Source organism: Calonectris borealis, chromosome 1, assembly GCF_964195595.1.
Source record: "Calonectris borealis chromosome 1, bCalBor7.hap1.2, whole genome shotgun sequence".
Classification (NCBI taxonomy): domain Eukaryota; kingdom Metazoa; phylum Chordata; class Aves; order Procellariiformes; family Procellariidae; genus Calonectris; species Calonectris borealis.
Genome location: NC_134312.1, coordinates 188,130,375 through 188,149,579, shown reverse-complemented (window position 1 = coordinate 188,149,579; position 19,205 = coordinate 188,130,375). Strand labels below are relative to the sequence as shown.

General features: G+C 41.9%; 1 protein-coding gene across 3 annotated transcripts in view; it reads right to left on the bottom strand.

Annotated features, from left to right (window-relative positions):
* Nucleotides 1-76: 76 nt before the first annotated feature.
* The window catches only part of GTF2F2 (general transcription factor IIF subunit 2), a 97,554-nt gene continuing 78,425 nt past the window's right edge, over nt 77-19,205 (bottom strand). For 2 of the 3 annotated variants that reach the window (XM_075139578.1, XM_075139576.1), the window contains 3 exons: nt 18,132-18,231; nt 9,211-9,354; nt 77-965 (listed from right to left, as the gene is read on the bottom strand). In XM_075139578.1, coding sequence (XP_074995679.1) covers nt 846-965; nt 9,211-9,354; nt 18,132-18,231 — 364 coding nt within the window. In that variant the 3' untranslated portion in view covers nt 77-845. Of the gene's footprint in view, nt 966-9,210; nt 9,355-15,914; nt 16,039-18,131; nt 18,232-19,205 lie in introns of those variants that run through there. The other variant, XM_075139577.1, reaches the window with a different exon arrangement.

Sequence of the window (19,205 nt, the reverse complement as noted above, 5' to 3'; positions counted from 1 at the left end):
GTTTGGAAAAAACCTTCATACATACGTTACCTAAATCACAACACGTGTTCAGTCAATAATGAAGAACATTGCATGATACAAATTAAAATAACGCCTTTATTGATATGCTTAAACGTAAAATATAGGTAACATAATAAAAAACAAACAAAAGATAAATCTATTCCTTGATCTACCTAAACAGACATTTCATTTTTTTTCTCAATAATCACCTGGAGGGGATTGTCGTCTTCCCACTGACCTGTCTATCAAACAGCCATCGCCTTACGGGTTTTTAACTGTGTTGATTTGTTCCCACGGAGTCTAAGGACTATGATGAGCACCGCGGTTGTGGCTGTTTTTCCTAAAGCCTGATCCCAAAAGGAGCATCATGTCCGTTCCACCCAAACACTGCACAAAGGGTTGCGTACCTTTGCAGCCTTCCAGACGAAGCCCTGACAGATCCCAGCAGAAGTGAGGGTATTAACCTGGTTCTACTGGAATGCAAAACTACAAAGTTATGGGTTCCTCTAGGACATGTTTTCCTTCCATGTCATCGAGGCTTGGAAAAGCCACAAAGCTACCAGGAAAAGGTAAGATCAGAACTCAAAAGATTTCTAATAAAGATAAATCTAATACAAGTTTATTCTATAAATATTTTTTTCCTGTCAAAAGACAAAACACTTATAGAAACATACAAGAAATATTTCTTGGAAAAAAAATGAAGCTATGGAAAATTACAAAGTATTGGCTGCCTTAATTTAACTTGAACCTTGCAGAATTGCGCTGTGTTCAGTCCTGTCTGTAAACCCACCACAGTTCCCTCAGTGCAATCACTCTAATTCTCTCTTGCTTCGTAAACGCTTTTGTTAATCACTCTTGTCTTCTCCTTGGTAGTGTCTGTATTCCGGCTTCAGCTCCCACGTGTTTTTGTGGGTCCCCTTCACGTTGTAGATGCCTATTTCTCTTAAAATTTCTTTCAAGTATATCTGAAAGGAAACAAAAATTCAAATTATACAGGCAGGCAATTACCACGGTTCCTACATGACGTCTCACGATCTGCTCAATCACATCACCTCAGTTCATAAAAACAACCCGGCAGACGGCAAGGTTGGCTGGTCGGCACTAACCTGTGCGATAATGGCTCTGTGATAGACTTCAGCCCCCAGGCACCAACAGGGGTTAGAGCAGCCCGGGTGTAAGGCCCGGCGCACGCCCCAGGGATGCGGCAGGGAGCAGCCGAGCCCCAGGGGTGACGGCTCCCAGGCAGGCCCTGCGCAGCCCTGCCGGGGGTGCGGAGAGGCAGGTACTAGCTAGATGGATGCTCCACGGGCTGCCAAAACGAAGCTCCCAGCGCCTCTTGGAAGGCGATGCTGAGCCTACGGCAGACCTACAGCAGTAGCACCCACCCACGGATCAGCTAGCGGAGATGATCCACCGCTCCTGTCTCAAAACGGGGCACTTGAGATATGCCCGACGTACCCCGAGTATCAGATGCAGCTGGTCTAAAAATCTGTGCGCTGTTATGTTTCTCACATGACTGCGGAGGAGTGGGGACGCGGGCAGCCTTTCTGCCCTGGGAGCTCGCTGCCGCCACAGACAGCGAGCCGTGCGGGTGGCCGCTGTGCACCAGGGGCTCCCCGGGGCGGTGGGACACAGCCACTGCGCGGGTCCGTACATCACCGTTATCTCACACATCTTCCACCTGAGCTAAAAGCTCTTGGCTTTTCATATTGCTTGGGCTGGGAAACTCCCAAGCCTTATTCAGACCCCATCAAAGCCCCAAGCTGCTGGTTTTCATGCCATTTTGCAAAGCTTTAAGCATTTTATTATGGCCTCGTTTTTAGAAGAGAGCTCAGTACGTGCCAGAGAATTTTCTAATACATTCAAATATTAAGGCTAGGAAGAGAAATTAAAAAAAGACAAGCAAAGCTATGATACCAGTAGTATAAGCTTTGACACAAGACAGCTCACTAATATCACCCTCCTTTACTCTTTATAATAAACACCAGTAATTTGTTTCATTTTTTAAAGAGCCGTTTGCCTGCTTGTTTGTTTAAATATTAATCAGGACTACTTCAGTAGATTGCCATGGCAACCACAGACCACAGTTTAAGAATCCTCACATTAAATTCATAATTGCTTTAGTTTGTGCAATTTAATCCTCTTCTCATATATTGAACTGGAGTTACTGGAACCCGTGTATTTTCTGTATCTACAGTTCCACTAAGCGCAAATATCAACATACTCCAACTCATTGAAAAACCCCAAATATTTGTTGATGACAAAGGAAAAAAAGAAAGGCCGACTGCCCAGTCTCTTCCTTATGCTCTACCCATTTTTTGCTAAATGGAAAAGTTGGGAAATAATTAAAAGTATTTTCTCAATCAGTAAAAAAAGCCTCTTTTAGAGAAAGCGATCATTACTCTCTCTCCAGGTACACATCAAAAATTTACAAAGCAAAAAAAAATCCAGATCCCACACTAATGACGATACTTCATTTGGACTCATGTAGCAAAATTATTCTTAAAAACCTATCTCAAAGCAATGAGGGGTGTTTGTCCAACAAGTAAGAAAGATGACCTTAACAGACTGTGTATACAAACTAGTTTCTTAGGGTCTTTTCTTCGAGCAGAGTGGCCGCGCACAGGAGCCATGAGCGGGGAGTTCATTTTGCACCGCGGGGATGGCTCTTCGGTCTTCGAGGGTGCACGATGCAAACCCCAGCAGGTGGCAGCAGGAGATCAAGACACATCTCTTAGCACACCTTTCCAATCCTCAGCTACTGCAGAGACCTGTCGTTATTTGAGTCAGGTACCTAAGACAAATGTACTCACTACAACGGCAATTAGTGCGCAAACGTTTTTGTACAGTGACACTGCTGTTGCACAACGCATTTTTTAAAAGGTGATGAAAGCAGGTGAAAAAGTGATTTCTACATTTCTACATGTGTAGATGTGTATACCTGCATATCCACTGCTTTGTTTGCAATCCTTGCGCATGCACGCGAGGTTAGCTTTCAGTAGTGTCACTGACAGACACTTACAAGATGGCAGAGTGAATGGAAGAAACACTCAGACTCAAGGTTAAATTCTGTTCTAGACTACATGGACAGATTAATGAGAATTGGAAAAAAAATATAATTGCACTTAGTCCCATGAAGTACATCCATATGCAGTTCCTGGGCTGAGAGACCTCGTCTGCACCTGGGAAGCCAGGTCACGAGGCGTGACGATGCCGCAGGGCTTAGGCAGAATGAAACCGCTACGGCTGCACGCTCCACGGCTCCCAGCGGCTCGCTGCTCTTTGGTGGCAGAATCTTTGGCTGACATTTTGCACGAGGCAGTTCTCACCTCTCACTACTTGCTCACGCCTCCAAGCCACCCACCCAGTTAAACAAAGGTTACTTTTAATTTCAACTAGTTTTCAGATCCAATTCCCCAGGCAGTTCTGCTTCTCTCTGGGCAAAACTTCCAAGAGTTTTGATTCAACAGCATAACAAAACGGAACAAAACCAGCCCGAACTGTCATCTGTGCCACAAGCAAGGGCACTTCAAGCTGGGACCGTGAACTGCAGCAACGGAGGACGTGCAACATATTCCTATTTGCCATCGCCGCTGCAGGGGAAAACAAGCAGCAGTGGTTTTAGGAGGGCAGCTGAGAGTGTCAACCCGAACAAATCACTCTGCGTGCACAGACAACGCTGAACTGTTGGAGCTTTTAGACCATTACAACTCAGGGATAATCCTGCTGTACTGTACCGTACTTGAGAGCGAGTGGCTTGATGAGATGAGTTCAGGGGACGTTATGATTTTTTCCTGCAGGATCACTTCTCCTTCCAGAGACCAGGACCCTCCACCTGGGTCTGCGCTGTGCCATGTTGGCCTATACATCTTGAAGCATACTACTCAGTCTGAAACTATATCATCAAGAGAAACCCCCCACTTCCTCCAGTGATGCCAAATATTGAATTTTAGAACCCAGTGAGTGCTGATCAGGGGCCCGCAACTTCTCCTCAGAAAGGGATTCAATATGTTTATATGCATACAATTCTAACACAGAAGCTAATCTGTAGGTAATCTATTTGTACATTTAAGGCATCCTCTGCTCTGTTACACTTTCCCTCATGATTTTTTCCATAAAAAGTGAGATGTTATTATAGAATTACGGGATAAAAATTTCTGAGAGAGGAGTTAACTTTCAAGTTAACTCTGAAAACCCTTCTGAAACTTTGAGCAGAAAAACACCCCTACTGTATTTAGGATAACCATTACTTAAAGCTGAAATAAAAGAAAAAAATGCAAATAATCTACCCCATTTTGAAAAAATACAGTTCATACTAGACCACTGGTTCCATACTAGTTCCATTCTTCACCAATATTTGATTGCTCACATAAAAGCATATTATGTTCTCAGCCATGAAGTCCAAATCTAGAATTACTGCAGTATTTCCAGGGAGCACTTGGTATTTACATCTGAGTAGATGGCAACAGATTTGCCTACTACTGCAAATTGTTATTTTTCATTAAAAAGGAAAACAAATAAACCCAGGTTTCCCTAATATAACAGTAGTTTGCATTCAGAATAGACTTGCTTTGTGATTTCACGATCACAAAATAAAGAAGGCAGCAGTTTCCCGTGTAACATGCAACATATTCTGTGGCAACATATTCTGTAATTTACTATTTACATTTACCATTATGTAAGAAAAATACCCTTATTTTTTTGTTACTTCACTAACAAAGACATTAATTCCCTTAGACAAATGTGTTTTAAATATTATTAACCAGTGATGTAAGCACCTAGAACTTCATTTTAACAGGAGCTGAGGAGACAGCAGCATTTTTTTCCTCGTGCCTGAAAATAACCTCAACATTTAGAAACTCAGAAGAGAAATTACATACCCAGACAATCTTAGACACTACGACAGAAAATAAAGCAGTGAACGCTCAGCAGAGATTAATTAGCAGTCAACCTCTGTACAGCACGGGAAAAGCATGCCTATTCACCTGTTGGCATTTTCCTTTTTTTTGTCAGGTATAGCTGCTCTGCAAACAATAAAGTCACAGTGGGCATTAGGAACAGATACTTTATTTTCAGAAAAAAAACAAAAGTTGCACAGCAGAGGTTGAAGTCCGCAGCACCAGGGATGCTCACACACGGAGCGAACACCGTCTGAGCAGCAGGAACCAAGCGATAGTATTTTTAAATGGAAATGGATGCCGTTAGCAACTCCCTACAGAAGTTTTTAATGGGAACCCAGATGGGAATATAGGATAGCTTTAAATGAGGGGTAGATGTCATAAGAGACAACAAAAAATGTTTTTACAAATATATTTAATGACAAAAAGAGAGCCAAGGAGAATCTCCATCCTTTATTGGATGCGGGGGGGGGGAACGTTGCCACCAAGGATGAGGATAAGGCTGAGGTACTTAACGCCCTCTTTGCCTCAGTCTTTAATAGTCAGAGCAGTTATCCTCAGGGTACTCAGCCCCCTGAGCTGGAAGACAGGGACGGCGAGCAGGATAAACCCCCCATAATCCAAGAGGAAGCAGTTAACGACCTGCTGCGCCACCTGGACGCTCACAAGTCTATGGGGCCGGGTGGGATCCACCCGAGGGTACTGTGGGAGCTGGCGGAGGAGCTTGCGAAGCCGCTCTCCATCATTTACCAGCAGTCCTGGTTAACTGTGGAGGTCCCGGACAACTGGAGGCTGCCAATGTGACTCCCATCTACAAGAAGGGCCAGAAGGAGGATCCGAGGGGGAACTACAGGCCGGTCAGCCTGACCTCGGTGCCAGGGGAGATGATGGGGCGGTTTGTCTTGAGGACGCTCACAAGCCATGTCCGGGACAACCAGGGGATCAGGCCCAGCCAGCACGGGTTCATGAAAGGCAGGTCCTGCTTGACCAACCTGATCTCCTTCTATGACCACGTGACCCGCCAGTGGATGAGGGAAAGGCTGTGGATGTGGTCTACCTGGACTTCAGTAAAGCCTTTGACACTGTCTCCCACAGCATTCTCCTAGAGAAGCTGGCGGCTCACAGCTTAGACAGGTGCACTCTTCGCTGGGTAAAAAACTGGCTGGACGGCCGAGCCCAGAGAGTTGTGGTCAACGGAGTTAAATCCAGTTGGTGGCCGGTCACGAGCGGTGTTCCCCAGGGCTCAGTACTGGGGCCGGTCCTGTTCAATATCTTTATCAATGATCTGGATGAGGGGATCGAGTGCTCCCTCAGTAAGTTTGCATACGACACCAAGTTGGGCGGGAGTGTTGATCTGCTGGAGGGTAGGAAGGCTCTGCAGAGGGACCTGGACAGGCTGGATCGATGGGCCGAGGCCAACTGTATGAGGTTCAACAAGGCCAAGTGCCGGGTCCTGCACTTCGGCCACAACAACCCCAGGCAACGCTACAGGCTTGGGGAAGAGTGGCTGGAAAGCTGCCCAGAGGAAAAGGACCTGGGGGTGCTGATTGACAGCCAGCTGAACATGAGCCGGCAGTGTGCCCAGGTGGCCAAGAAGGCCAACGGCATCCTGGCCTGTATCAGAAATAGTGTGGCCAGCAGGAGCAGGGAGGTGATCGTGCCCCTGTACTCGGCACTGGTGAGGCCACACCTCGAATCCTGTGTTCAGTTTTGGGCCCCTCACTACAAGAAGGACATGGAGGTGCTGGAGCGTGTCCAGAGAAGGGCAACAAAGCTGGTGAAGGGCCTGGAGCACAAGTCTTATGAGGAGCGGCTGAAGGAACTGGGGTTGTTTAGTCTGGAGAAGAGGAGGCTGAGGGGAGACCTCATCGCGCTCTACAACTACCTGAAAGGAGGTTGTAGCGAGGTGGGTGTTGGTCTCTTCTCCCAAGTAACACGCGATAGGACGAGAGGAAATGGCCTCAAGTTGCGCCAAGGGAGGTTTAGACTGGACATTAGGAGATATTTCTTTACTGAAAGAGTGGTCAGGCCTTGGAACAGGCTGCCCAGGGAAGTGGTTGAGTCACCATCCCTGGAAGTATTCAAAAGAAGTGTAGATGAGGCGCTTAGGGACATGGTTTAGTGGGCATGGTGGTGTTGGGTTGACGGTTGGACTCGATGATCTTAGAGGTCTTTTCCAACCTTAATGATTCTATGATTCTATGACATACTGAAAGATAGTTTTGAATTTATCCCCATACTGGCTACCCAGTGAATGAAGAAAGGCATCAGGAAGAGGATTTTGGTAATTTATTTTCTCAGGATATCTGAGTCTGAGGAAGCTGGATAGGCACCAACACCTATGGCAAAACCCCAGCTGGGAATGAAGACGAAACCCCTAACTCTTGCACACAGCTCTAAACTGAGACTGCACAGCCCACTCAGGGGAAGAGGGTTTAATGGTTTGATTAATCTCAGGAGCCCTACAGGACTTTTAGCCATCAGTAGAGAGACTCAAATAAGAAACACATATGCAAAGATATAGCCCAAATAACGTGATGTTGGGTCAAATTAGTCTACAATTTCCTTTTAACATCTGTATTACTACAATAGTTGAAAAAAAAAAAAAGAGGCTAGATTTGCTGAGACGAAAGTACACAGCACAGATCTACTATGCTACGGGCAGAATATATTCAGGAGCATATGATGATAGCAGAGATATATAGACAGGCATAGAAATTCATCATAAATGTAACAGAAGTATTCATGTGAGGTATTTTGCTCTATACATCTAATCTAATAACTACCCTATACATCTAATCCTTAGGGCAGCAACTAAGACAAAAGTTGGATTAATCTTGCCCAACTTTTGGTGCCTAATGAAGAAACTTGTGTCAGAAGCACAGCTTTTCCAGGTTCCTTTGAGCTGATGCAGAGAGACGGGTACATTCAAGAGATAGATCACATCACAGGAGGAAGAAAACTTTTGTTCTCCCATGGCTTAAGTGGGAGTTGTGGGTGACTATTTCTGGCTGAAATCATGTTAGGCAGGATGAATCTGCACCTACTTACATTCAAAAGGATTGAGACAGTGACTGTCACACCTATCTCTTACAAAAAAAATCTTACAGATAAGGAGCTGACTTACTAGGTAAATGAATGGAAAAGACACGAATACATTATCCAACTACTTTCTTCCAAGATACTAGAACACTGTGAACCTACATGTATTTGAATTGGGTAACATCTTTGTGCAGCTTCTTAATCACACAGTTTGTGCACCTTATACAAATCCTCTGATATGGATCCACTTAATTCTAAACGTGAAGTGAGCAAAACTAGCAAGCATCTCCATTTTTTCCCCTCTTTTACAGAGGAATAATTTTTTCCATAATCCAGCTGTCACTGTTCTTTCTTCTGCCTTAGCTCTAACAACTTTTGAAATTGTTGCTCCATTTAGACTCAAACATAACTAAGTCCCTTTAAGTCTTCTGTAAACTGCAGCTGGGTTGACGATAGATATCGAAGTCAGCAGCAAAAACATCAAAAGCACCAAAGATACTTCACGTGTCATTGTCTCCCCCTGCTCCCGCCTGGTCTGCTCAAGGAAAGCTTGATCAGGGGAAGAAGGAAAAGAACTGAAACTTAGGGTTCATAGATGAAGGGGCTGGCAAACACTGCAGGATTACAAAACCATCACGTAAGCACACATCTGCATGTTTGTGTATCAAAACAGTGTTTAAAAAAATCAAAATAAATCCCAAATATCAACCCTCTAAACACTTAGTCTAAAAATTATTCTATTTGTAAAGGAAATTGAGTGACTTTGGAGGTGTTACGCATGATGCCTCAGCTCCTAACATGGATAATGAAACAATTTTCTAGACCCACAGAAAAAAAGTAACCCCTGTTGCTCTGCCAAGATAAAGTTCAGAAGCTAAAGGAAGGGCTGACCACTCACTTACACAAGCTCTCTACTGCCAACAGCAACAGAACTAGGCTGTTACTTTGGTGACGACAGGAGTAGCATGGGAGACATCAGAGCATAACAGAATTTGGTTTCTAGTATTAAAGCAAACCTAAATAAGAAAGAGACCATTTAGGTTACTTAAACCACCTCTGTCAAGAAAAAGCATACTCACTGCAATGCTTCATATCCCACACAGTCCTACAATGGTCAACTTAAAACTTGATGATTTCTGCTTGTTGTAAAACATATTTAGAGAGCTGTTTCAAAGGCATATAGTATATATTAAACTATTGTCTGGATATGGAATATGTACACAATCGTAACTACTGAAAATGGTTATATTACAAGACTACTAGTACGTACCACTGGCTGTTTGGTTATGTCCACTAGGTCTTTAATGTTGTAATACTGATGTTTCTCAAAGGCTGAAAAAAGCATGTCCAACACTTGTTGTTTATCAGCTCGAGCTCGTTTTCCATCCTCTTTCTTCTTCTTCTCATATTCAATCTATCAGATACAAAACACATTTTAAAGACATTCATGTGTAACGCTGTATAATTCTCAGTGCTGAACATTAAGACATAAAAAAGCTCTTCTATTTAATAAAACACTGTTCAGTGACTCAGTGCTTTTCATCTGGAAAATTTTCTTTTGAGTACTCAAATGTTCTTTTATGAACATAAACTAGGTATTTTGTCCTCAGCACAATAAGCTTTTCAGATATGTTACTTCGCCTTAACCAGTATAAAACCCCAGAAGCAGAGCCTGCATGATGTGCCCAAACCTGGAGAGAGAATTAATATTAGTACAGGAATCCAAACTGAGATGGTATTTTCACTCCACCTCTGTTGATATCAGCTTCTTAACTATAATGACAAATATCAAACAACCTACAAATAGCCATACTCGAGAAAATCCACAGACCAACATGGCTACATCCATCCACAATCATAACAACCACCTGCCCAAAGGATGCTCAAATGGCCCTTGGACAGTGCCTCATTGGCTCCAGAAACAGCACTCAAGGCAACCACTCCATCAATATAAAACCAGTCTTCACCAAGTGAAGACACACTTTGAGGAAGCGGATGGTACCTTTTCAGGAGAAACCTAAGTAGCACACATAAAGTTGCGGTAGTCCGAAAAAAACCTTTCAAGCAAGTAGAGGCCCCTTGTTGCCACACATCATCCTATTTCAGAATGCATATTAAAAAGTACTTAACTATTATAATCTGCACAAAACAACCATATATTTTTGCAGAAACTGTTATTGCCTCCAAAAATACTTCCTGCATTTCCTCAGATCCATCATACGAAGCAAGATTTGTACAGACCAGCACACCCCAAACAAACCCCAATCACCGCAGAGCACCAACCGCAACATCTGCCAGCACATCACCCCATCCACCCCCAATACCACCCTCGATAACAGAAAACCATCAAGCTCCTTGGAACCAACAAAGGTGACCCAGAAGGTAATATAATTCATGTAATCATCAAGTGCTTTCAGGCAAACTGCGTCAGTGAATCCCAAGTAGCACAATGTACAGCAGAAGAGATGCACGTGACCAATAAGGGACACGTGCCTGGCTGCCAGTGGGATAATTCTGTATGGGAGTCGTTCTGCCTCTGATGTCTCAAACCTGATCCTCAAAAGGACGACCTTCAGAGAAGAAGTCTAGAAATGAAAATTCACAGTTCTAGTGGATACTGAAAACCTTATTTTTAAGAAGAGAGATTAGTTTTATGGCACAATTTATTTTTTCCTGTGTTTCCTTGCTAGCTAACTCCCTCCTACTCTCGGAGTGAAAATAGCCTGTCTCTAGGAATCTGTCCCAAAGTGGCTAAAGACTATTACCACCTTTGCCAATGCTCACAGGTCTCTGGCCAGCCACCTCTCTCTTTCAAATCCTGAAACAGATGTACATCATTAAATTGAGCACAGAGCAATTGTTCCCAACCTGTAGCTTGAAGTCTGTTGCTTCTGCTTAAAACCTAAGGGGGGCTTGGGCAACCAAATACTTGTCTGCTTTTCCAACTGTATGTTAGTGTTATGAAAGATACAACCTCTCCACACAAACCCACACAATTGATTTTTATCCACTAATACACTTTGGTTCAATTACTTAACTCTTTAGCCTCTGCATTTAAAAAAAAAAAAATATCTTCAAAACAGTAATAGCTTTGCAACAACAGCAAACTGTAGCATCAAGTAAAACAGCTTCACAGTACAACGTCTTGGTTGCCATGATCTACAGCAGAACTGCTATGCCACAGAAACTAGAGTAGGAACATACATCTAGGACATTGGCCTTGCTATTAACAATAGTGTGTCAAAACATTTGCTTCTTCTTAAAGTACAACAGACGATTCATTAGGAAGCTCTGTTGACCTTGAAAAGATTTTAATTGTAAGCTTTGGATGCCCTGCTGTGGATTCAATTTCTATTTCTCTACCGGTATAGTCTCACGCAGTATAATGCAAGCAGACTGCATCTAGTCGTAAACACATGAAGTAGAATTGCAATGGCATTGAAATACATATGAACAAGTCTACTCAGTTGACGCTCTTCAAAACTACAAACCCAAAATACCAAGCAGCACGGTCAGAGTGTGCTCTGCTTTGCAACTCCACCAACAAAGCAATTGGCCAGTTTTCTACTGGGTATATTCACATAGTCATACAGGTATTGGAGAAGCAGGGAATATCTCATTCATCTAAAAGTCTCCCATGACCTATAGCACTGCCCATGTCCTGATAGGTGAGCAAGGGTTTCTGTATGAAGCACTGAAAGAAACGATACAAGAGCGGGAAGTAGGAGGAGACTGGCCCCTTGCTGCATGAAATGTAGGATGACATAGATGTGTGAGAGTGCTTGTCTCTTCTGCTACCTGCAAGATAGGCAATACACTAAATTGACTGTTTGATTGCCAAAAAGTTCTTCACATCTTATCTTCATCTGATCTGACACTAGTCAGTTTGCGGCATTAAAAATGCTTTTAATTTACACCTGGCTTTAGTCAGAACTTACTAAGGTATATGATGAGCATTTATATTTTTCCTGACAGAGAAACCATCTCTCCAGAGCAATCATCTACTACCACTGTCATGTTCTAACTCAGTGCAATGGTGTAGGGACTTGCTGCAAGGACGTGGGTGCATCCTGAGGACAGTGAAATATGCAGGGTTTAAGACATGCATTTTAAATTTATTTTAGTATGGTAGCTGTCCCTTTGGTCTTAAAAAATACACCAGTATGTCACATCTTAGGCTACAGTCTAAAGTTGATACTTCATGCTAGCATCAAAAAGCACCTGTTACGATCAGAATCCCATTATATTGTATATTTTGGAAGCCGTACTTCCGTCTACAAGAACAATTTTAGTTTCTATTTTCTAATATTATTTGTATTTGAAAACTGCTTCTTTGCTTTTTAAGCTGGAGAGAGTCAAAGGGCAAATCTACTGTCCCATAAGTAATGAGACTGACAATGCTTCAAATAAATGAATGAGTAAGATCATCACAAAGTATGGCAGTATCATTATTTTACAGGGAATGAAACCAAGGTAGAGAAATTACCTGGCATGCACAAAATTGCAGACAGCACCATGTTACATTGTGTTTTCAGAAGAAAACGAGTCAACAAGGGCAACCCAAACATTATTAAAAATAATCTAATCTAGCTGAGTACAACAAATATTTTTTGGTCCTGTCCGAAATCTGCTCCAGATTTTTCCTCTTTGGTATTTGTCCTGGTTCCAGCTGGGACAGGGTTAACTTTCTTCCCAGTAGCTTGGGGGGTGTGCTGTGTTTTGGGTTCGGTGTGAAAGGAGCGTTGATGGCCCATTGATGCTTTGGCTGTTGCTGGGTGGTGCTTGCACCGGGGGGGGGGGGGAGCACAGCCAGGGTGGTGGACCCAGCTGGCCAATGGGGTATTCTATACCATGTGACATCATGCTCAGTATAAAAACCAGGTGGGAGGGGGGGGCTCGCCCCCCGTTCGTGACACGCGGTCGGCGGTCGGTTGTGTTGTGCATTGCCTGCTTTGTGTATTCTTGTATATTTGTGTTATTGTTGTTGTTCTCATTGTTATTATTACTGTTCTACTTAGTTTTATTTCAATTATTAAACTGTTTTTATCTCAACCCGGGAGCTTTCCTACTTGTGCCCTCCCGCTTCTCCCCCCCATCCCACCGGGAGGGGGTGATCGAGCGGCTGCGTGGCGTTTATTTTTGCTGGCTGGGGTTAAACCACCACAGTATTTCATAGTCAAACACGGGAATTACTGTCCTGTAGGATATATTGTACGTTTCCTTCCACATAAGAAGAAAAGCAGGAACTACAATTTTACGGGATCCTCTTCAAAAATCAAGACACTGACACTATGTTCTCCTGGAAGCAGAGTTTTCTAATTAGCCGCTATAATCACCTGCAATGGGCTTTCTTGAGCCTGAGTTTTCAGCCTATTTTGACTCAGGGATCTACAGAATTTTCCAGTTTCTCTGTGCAGCTGCTTATCAGGTCATGGCTGATAGGTAAACAACACTCTACTGGATTTTCAATAGAACCCTACTGCATTTGAGACGCTGGCTTATGAGAGACTCAGATTGGGCACTTAATAATGTTTTGAATATATGCACGTTAACATTTTACAAGAGGACGAGATGGATTATCCAGCCTTAATTTGTTGCCAGAAAAGCCTCCAATACTTTAGAGGCCAAGTCCAGAAGATGGTAGGAGGAATGAAGGCATCTCTATTTGCAAAGCTTGACTAGTTCTGGGTTCCTGCGTACATCTGAGGTCACTTACAAATACTTACGTATTTGTTTTTAAGGTTAGCAACTTTTCTCTGACTCAAAAGCATCAGTTGAAAGATGCGGTGTGGAAGATAAAGACAGCCAGTTACAGGCTGCATCACTCTGCCACAAAAGCAGCTATTATGCTTGTTCTTACCAACCCTTCTGCAATTTTCTACCTCCCTGTCATGGTTTAACCCCAGCTGGCACTCCCTCCCTGGCAGCTCACTCCCCCCCTGGTGGGATAGGGGAAAGAATCGGAAGGGTAAAAGTGAAAAAACTCCTGGGTTGAGATAAAGACATTTTAATAGGGAAAGCAAAAGCCGCACGTGCAGGCAAAGCAAAACAAGGAATCCATTCACTCCTTCCCATCGTCAGGCAGGTGTTCAGCCATCTCCAGGGAAGCAGGGCTCCATCACACGTAATGGTGACTTGGGAAGACAAACGCCATCACTCCGAACGACCCCCCCTTTCTCCTGCTTCCCCCAGCTTTATATGCTGACCATGATGTCATATGGTATGGGATATCCCTTTGGTCAGTTGGGGTCAGCTGTCCCAGCCGTGTCCCCTCCCAGCTTCTTGTGCACCCCCAGCCTGCTCGCTGGTGGGGTGGGGTGAGGAGCAGAAAAGGCCTTGACTCTGTGTAAGCACTGCTCAGCAGTAACTAAAACATCCCTGTGTTATCAACACCGTTTCCAGCACAAATCCAAAGCACAGCCCCATACCAGCTACTATGAAGAAAATTAACTCTACCCCAGCCAAAACCAGCACGCTCCCCAAACAACAAAACCAGAATGAACAAGAAGAAGAAAAACAGAAACAGAAACAAACTGCAACATCCTCGGGTGGAAGGTCAAGCTGAAGTGATGGAAGAAACCCATCTCCTCCTTTTCTGTTTTTGTTTTGGTTTTAAGGAGCAAGAACAAGAGCGAAGCACTGAGGTTATTCCTTCTGTACGTGGCAGAACTACAGGAATAATGGGTAAGTAACATAGGCGTAATGGGAAAAGCTACTGGGACTCTCAAGACAATCTCTGAGAACAACAACAAAAAAATCTATGGTACTGTTTGTACCTCTTCAAATAACTTATAGCAAAAATGTGCTTAGCTAGCAACTAGCTAGCAGCTACAACTCTCTGCATGTGGAGAAAAAATCTACTCTCTTTAAAATTGATGCTTTCTGCACAAAGGAACGAAGTAACAATAAGGAAATTCTCAACATTATCTTCACTGATGTTAGGTCTCCGACAGGACTATTTCATGACTGGGTATAAAATCCTAATTATATGAATAACAGTCTCCTGGAAAATAACATGAAGTAGTCTTTTTAACCAAAGCACAATCTTTTTTTTTGCTAGTAAATTGTAATGCCTATCATTCTTCTTTTTCTATTATTTTAGTGCCTTGGTACACTCTCCCCAGTAGGAGCTTCTATTTTACATTCTCTGGATGAGCTAAAGTGAATCAAGGAGGAGTGTTTGTATTCCCTATACAAATGCAATGTGAGTATTCTAATATTCTTAATTCATTAATGTATAAAAACAACTCACACAGAAAACTGAATATCAAACCCTCCCTTTGTTGAAAAGTTATTTGCAGCTGGGGTCCCAGTTGCCCACATTTTAATTAGCAACACTCCAGCATTTCCCTCCAACTTCAGCCACAGCTCCCACTGTTGTCTAAAACACAGAGCGCATTGTGAAATGCTATTTAAAAAAAAAAAAAAGCATGGTATCTGTTGCTGTTTTCTTCTTTTTGTCTTGTGAATACACGGCTCATAGCAAGTTACAATGCAGCCTTTCATTTTTTTTCCTTCCCGTTTTCTCTGCAAACAGGATGTTTTATGCAGTAGGCTTAAAGCACTTTTTGAGAGTCATATTACAAAATGCATCTACATTGTAAACTAATTAGATTTATTTATAATTGTGTAGTTTTTAAATTTAAAAAGCGTTAAAATAGGATTTGCTTTCAAGGAAGGACCATTTTAGAACAAGCTGTCGAGTGTAGAAGTTGCAAGTTTATCACTGCAAGACTTCATACAAAAATGAGTTTCTCTTTGTTTACCTTCCCAGTATGTTGCTAAGCTTGCTGAAAAGCTGCCAAAATTGCCTTCTTGAAGGTATCATTAACATTGAAGCTGATGCATTACACTGCTTTGGCAGACGGCTAAGACAAAGGTGATAGAGAAGTGAGACTAAATCTAAAGTTTCATCTGAAGGTGTCTGAAAGAAGTCTTAAAGGTTTTCCCATCCCCCGGAGCACGGGTACCAACCTCTATAGTACGGGAGAGTGGGAAGAGGGGAGACCACAAAGAAGCCTCTGAAGGGGTAACCAGGATCACTAGAGAACTTTTCTGCTGTGTTACGAAAAATAACGAAGTCACAGAAAGATTCCAGCTGCAAGAACATAAACATTGCAACCTTTTAAAGATGTGTATCATCTACAGATACACAGAAAACGAAGGTCCCTTTCCCAGAGAAGAAAAGCTAAGTTATAATCCTGGCATATATTGCAATGGAATTGCAATTTCTTCTAATAAAAACGTGGGTTTAATATAATTTCTTGGAAAAAAAAAATCACTTCCTCTGTCCTTGTATTCAAACAAGCTATTGCTATTTCCCATCCACGTGTAATTTCTTTCCATCCTCCTTCCTGTTATATGTTCATTTAGGGGTACATGGACCAGCCACACTTAAGCCCCATTTAATAGTCTATGATATCTTCCTTCAGGAAATTTTACTCCTTTCTTAGTAGATCCTCATTCTTTCCTCAGAAACTCCCCTGGAGATGACTGAATGCATCAGCATGTACGGTAGTTCGTGCATTTTTTTTCTTCTTTCTTGTGAAAAGCCCCACCAGGGCTTCGTATGATTACAAGCAATACAGCAAGTTTTAAGAAAGCAACTGCTGCTTGAAAACACCAGAAAAATGTAACCAAGAGGTTTAAAAAGTTCACGGACATGTTCTCCCAGTTGTACATCCTTTCAGCCATCTAACCTGAACCTTAATAAAAGACTTAATGAAAAGAAAGGTGTTGTAGAACGTAGTCGTGCCTGGGCCTTTAGAGTCAAGCGATGGCCAAGAGTGACTCAAGTGTAAGTATGTCCTACTAGTTTTTTCCCATCAGAACACCTTTAAGGCAGACATGAGAAGTAAACACACTGCCAATGGATTTCCATTAGCATGGACAGCTATGTAACCACTAAAAATATTACAATTAGGACAGAAGAGCATCATAACTTCCAAGAAGCCTGGTTACATCCTGGTTATACCCCCTGAATCTCACACAAGACTTAAATTTCTGTAATGATACGACAACAGCAGTTTGCAACTGGAATAAAGACTCAATGATTGTCTCCAGGTTAAAGTCATACTGTTGTAATTATGCTAATGTCAGGGAAATGGCACAGAATCCCACTACAAAGAGACACTACATCACTGTAGCTTATTCCAGAATTAAAGGAGAATAACAGTAGCATCATAAAACAATATACTCATATAAAATTGCATTTGAATAGCAGGATATACCAGTGTGACTATTTTGGTTAAATGTCATTCCCTTAGCTGAAATAGTTATATTGGTGTGATCATCTATGTATAGATCAGACTTTGAACAGTAACTACTACAAAACAGTCCCATGAGAGAGAAACAATTATTTTTGGTTCTGTGGAAATAGACTGCCTTCCAGAATAATGCTTAAATATCATGCAGTATATTGTCATTTGTTTTATGTAAATAAAATCTTAATAAAAAGTGTAAAAGTTTAAATGACTAACACAGTGACTCATTTTCAGTATGACTTAACATTTCTCACATTCAACAGTAACAGCGATTATATAGGCATACATACAAATTACTCAAAGAGGATCTTTAAGAAAAAGGACATTATAGTTTGTATGTACATCAACTGATCTGGAACAGCAGTGTGGGTGTAATATTGACAAAGCTAATGATGCAAATAACACGTACTATGAAGGTATGAAACTGTGAAAAATTATCAGCTGTTATTCTTTTCTACTTGTTGTCAGTTCCTGCAAAGGACTAGAAACTAATGATTCTTTTCAAGTCTTTTACCCACCTCCATATGATATTTTATTTGGCTCAAAGGAGTGCTTCCACATCTCATAGCACAAAGCCAGAACTGCCTTTTATCCCTAGATTTCAAAATTACATTTTAAAAAGAAGACTAGAGGAAGAATGTAATAAAGACACTAGAAAAGACTTGGGTAAAGGCAGTCTGCCCTCCATCAGGTAACACAAGAGAGTTAGAATTGGCAGACCTTAGCCCCAAGGGTGATGTTGGTCTTGAGACAGAAAGAAGATCCCCAGAAGACAAAAATCAGGGAGAAACCAGATAACATGGAACATTTCCAAAGACAGTGGCCAACTGCGAGCGAAAAGTGCTGCAGGACAGCAGCAGAGTGATCCTGGAGTCCTGAGCCAGATTCCTGGCTAGGAGAATAAGGGAAAATACTGAAAGCTACTTACATTATATTGATGATTAGCCACCGGTTTATAGTTCGTGGTTACGGCTTTGTCCAGCTGCTGTGATAGCCTTACAGGTTTAGAAGATTCTTCTATCTGTAATCTGCAAAAGAAAAGAAGAGGAGAATTAATAAAAAGTTCAGACAAGCACACACTCAAAACGAATTCTAAAAATCTGCAAGTATGAACCAGTCCTTATCAAAAGTCAGCTGCAAAACAAATCATAAGGCAAAACAGACGCACTCCTCTGAATTAAGTTTTTCCTACACTATTTTTGCTCAAGACACTGTGGATTATTACGACACTATATACTACAGAAGATACTGAAATACTAAAGACCAAGCAACTGTAAGGGAAGATAGGAAAAACCATGTCTGAACAGAAATTTTATTCCAAAAGCCTGACACTCAGGTGGAAGAAAAGCCCGTGTTCCTAAAAAAAAAGAAACTCAACCCAAATGAACCCAGAATCTCCCAGTTTACTCAGCTGAGGGCTGAAAAAGCTTTCGATCCACCTCTGATGACTCCCAGAGCACAGCAAAGATCAGACTCCATGACCTTCTCTTAGATATTTTAATGTAAAAATATAAATTTCCGTGACCTTTCTTTTGACATTATAGTAGAGTAACAGAGCACGAATAACTGTTTTACGAGCACTTTTAAAAATACGAAGCTCACCCCTATATAATTTAAAGCTTATGTATGATGGTGTAGAAGCAGCGCTCTATTTACTTAGTGTTTAGCACTCAAGAATTACTACTTGAAATGATGATGCACGAAACCAAGCTTTAGAAAGGTGCAAGTCCCTTCAAAGAAAATAGCTTAATGGCACATACAATTAATATTCAGATAAAACCAAGTTATCATCAGTGACATTATTTTGTTTCCAAAGGTGTATCTTATAGGCAGAAGAGTCAATTTTCACTAAACAATATATAAGACTTATAGCCCAATAAATATACAGTGATGTTTGCTTCTTTCCAAAGAAAAATATGGTGACATTAATGCAAATAATAATTATTTGTTTACTAATGTAAAACACAAAAGCAATAAAACAGACAGTACTTTGAAAAACACT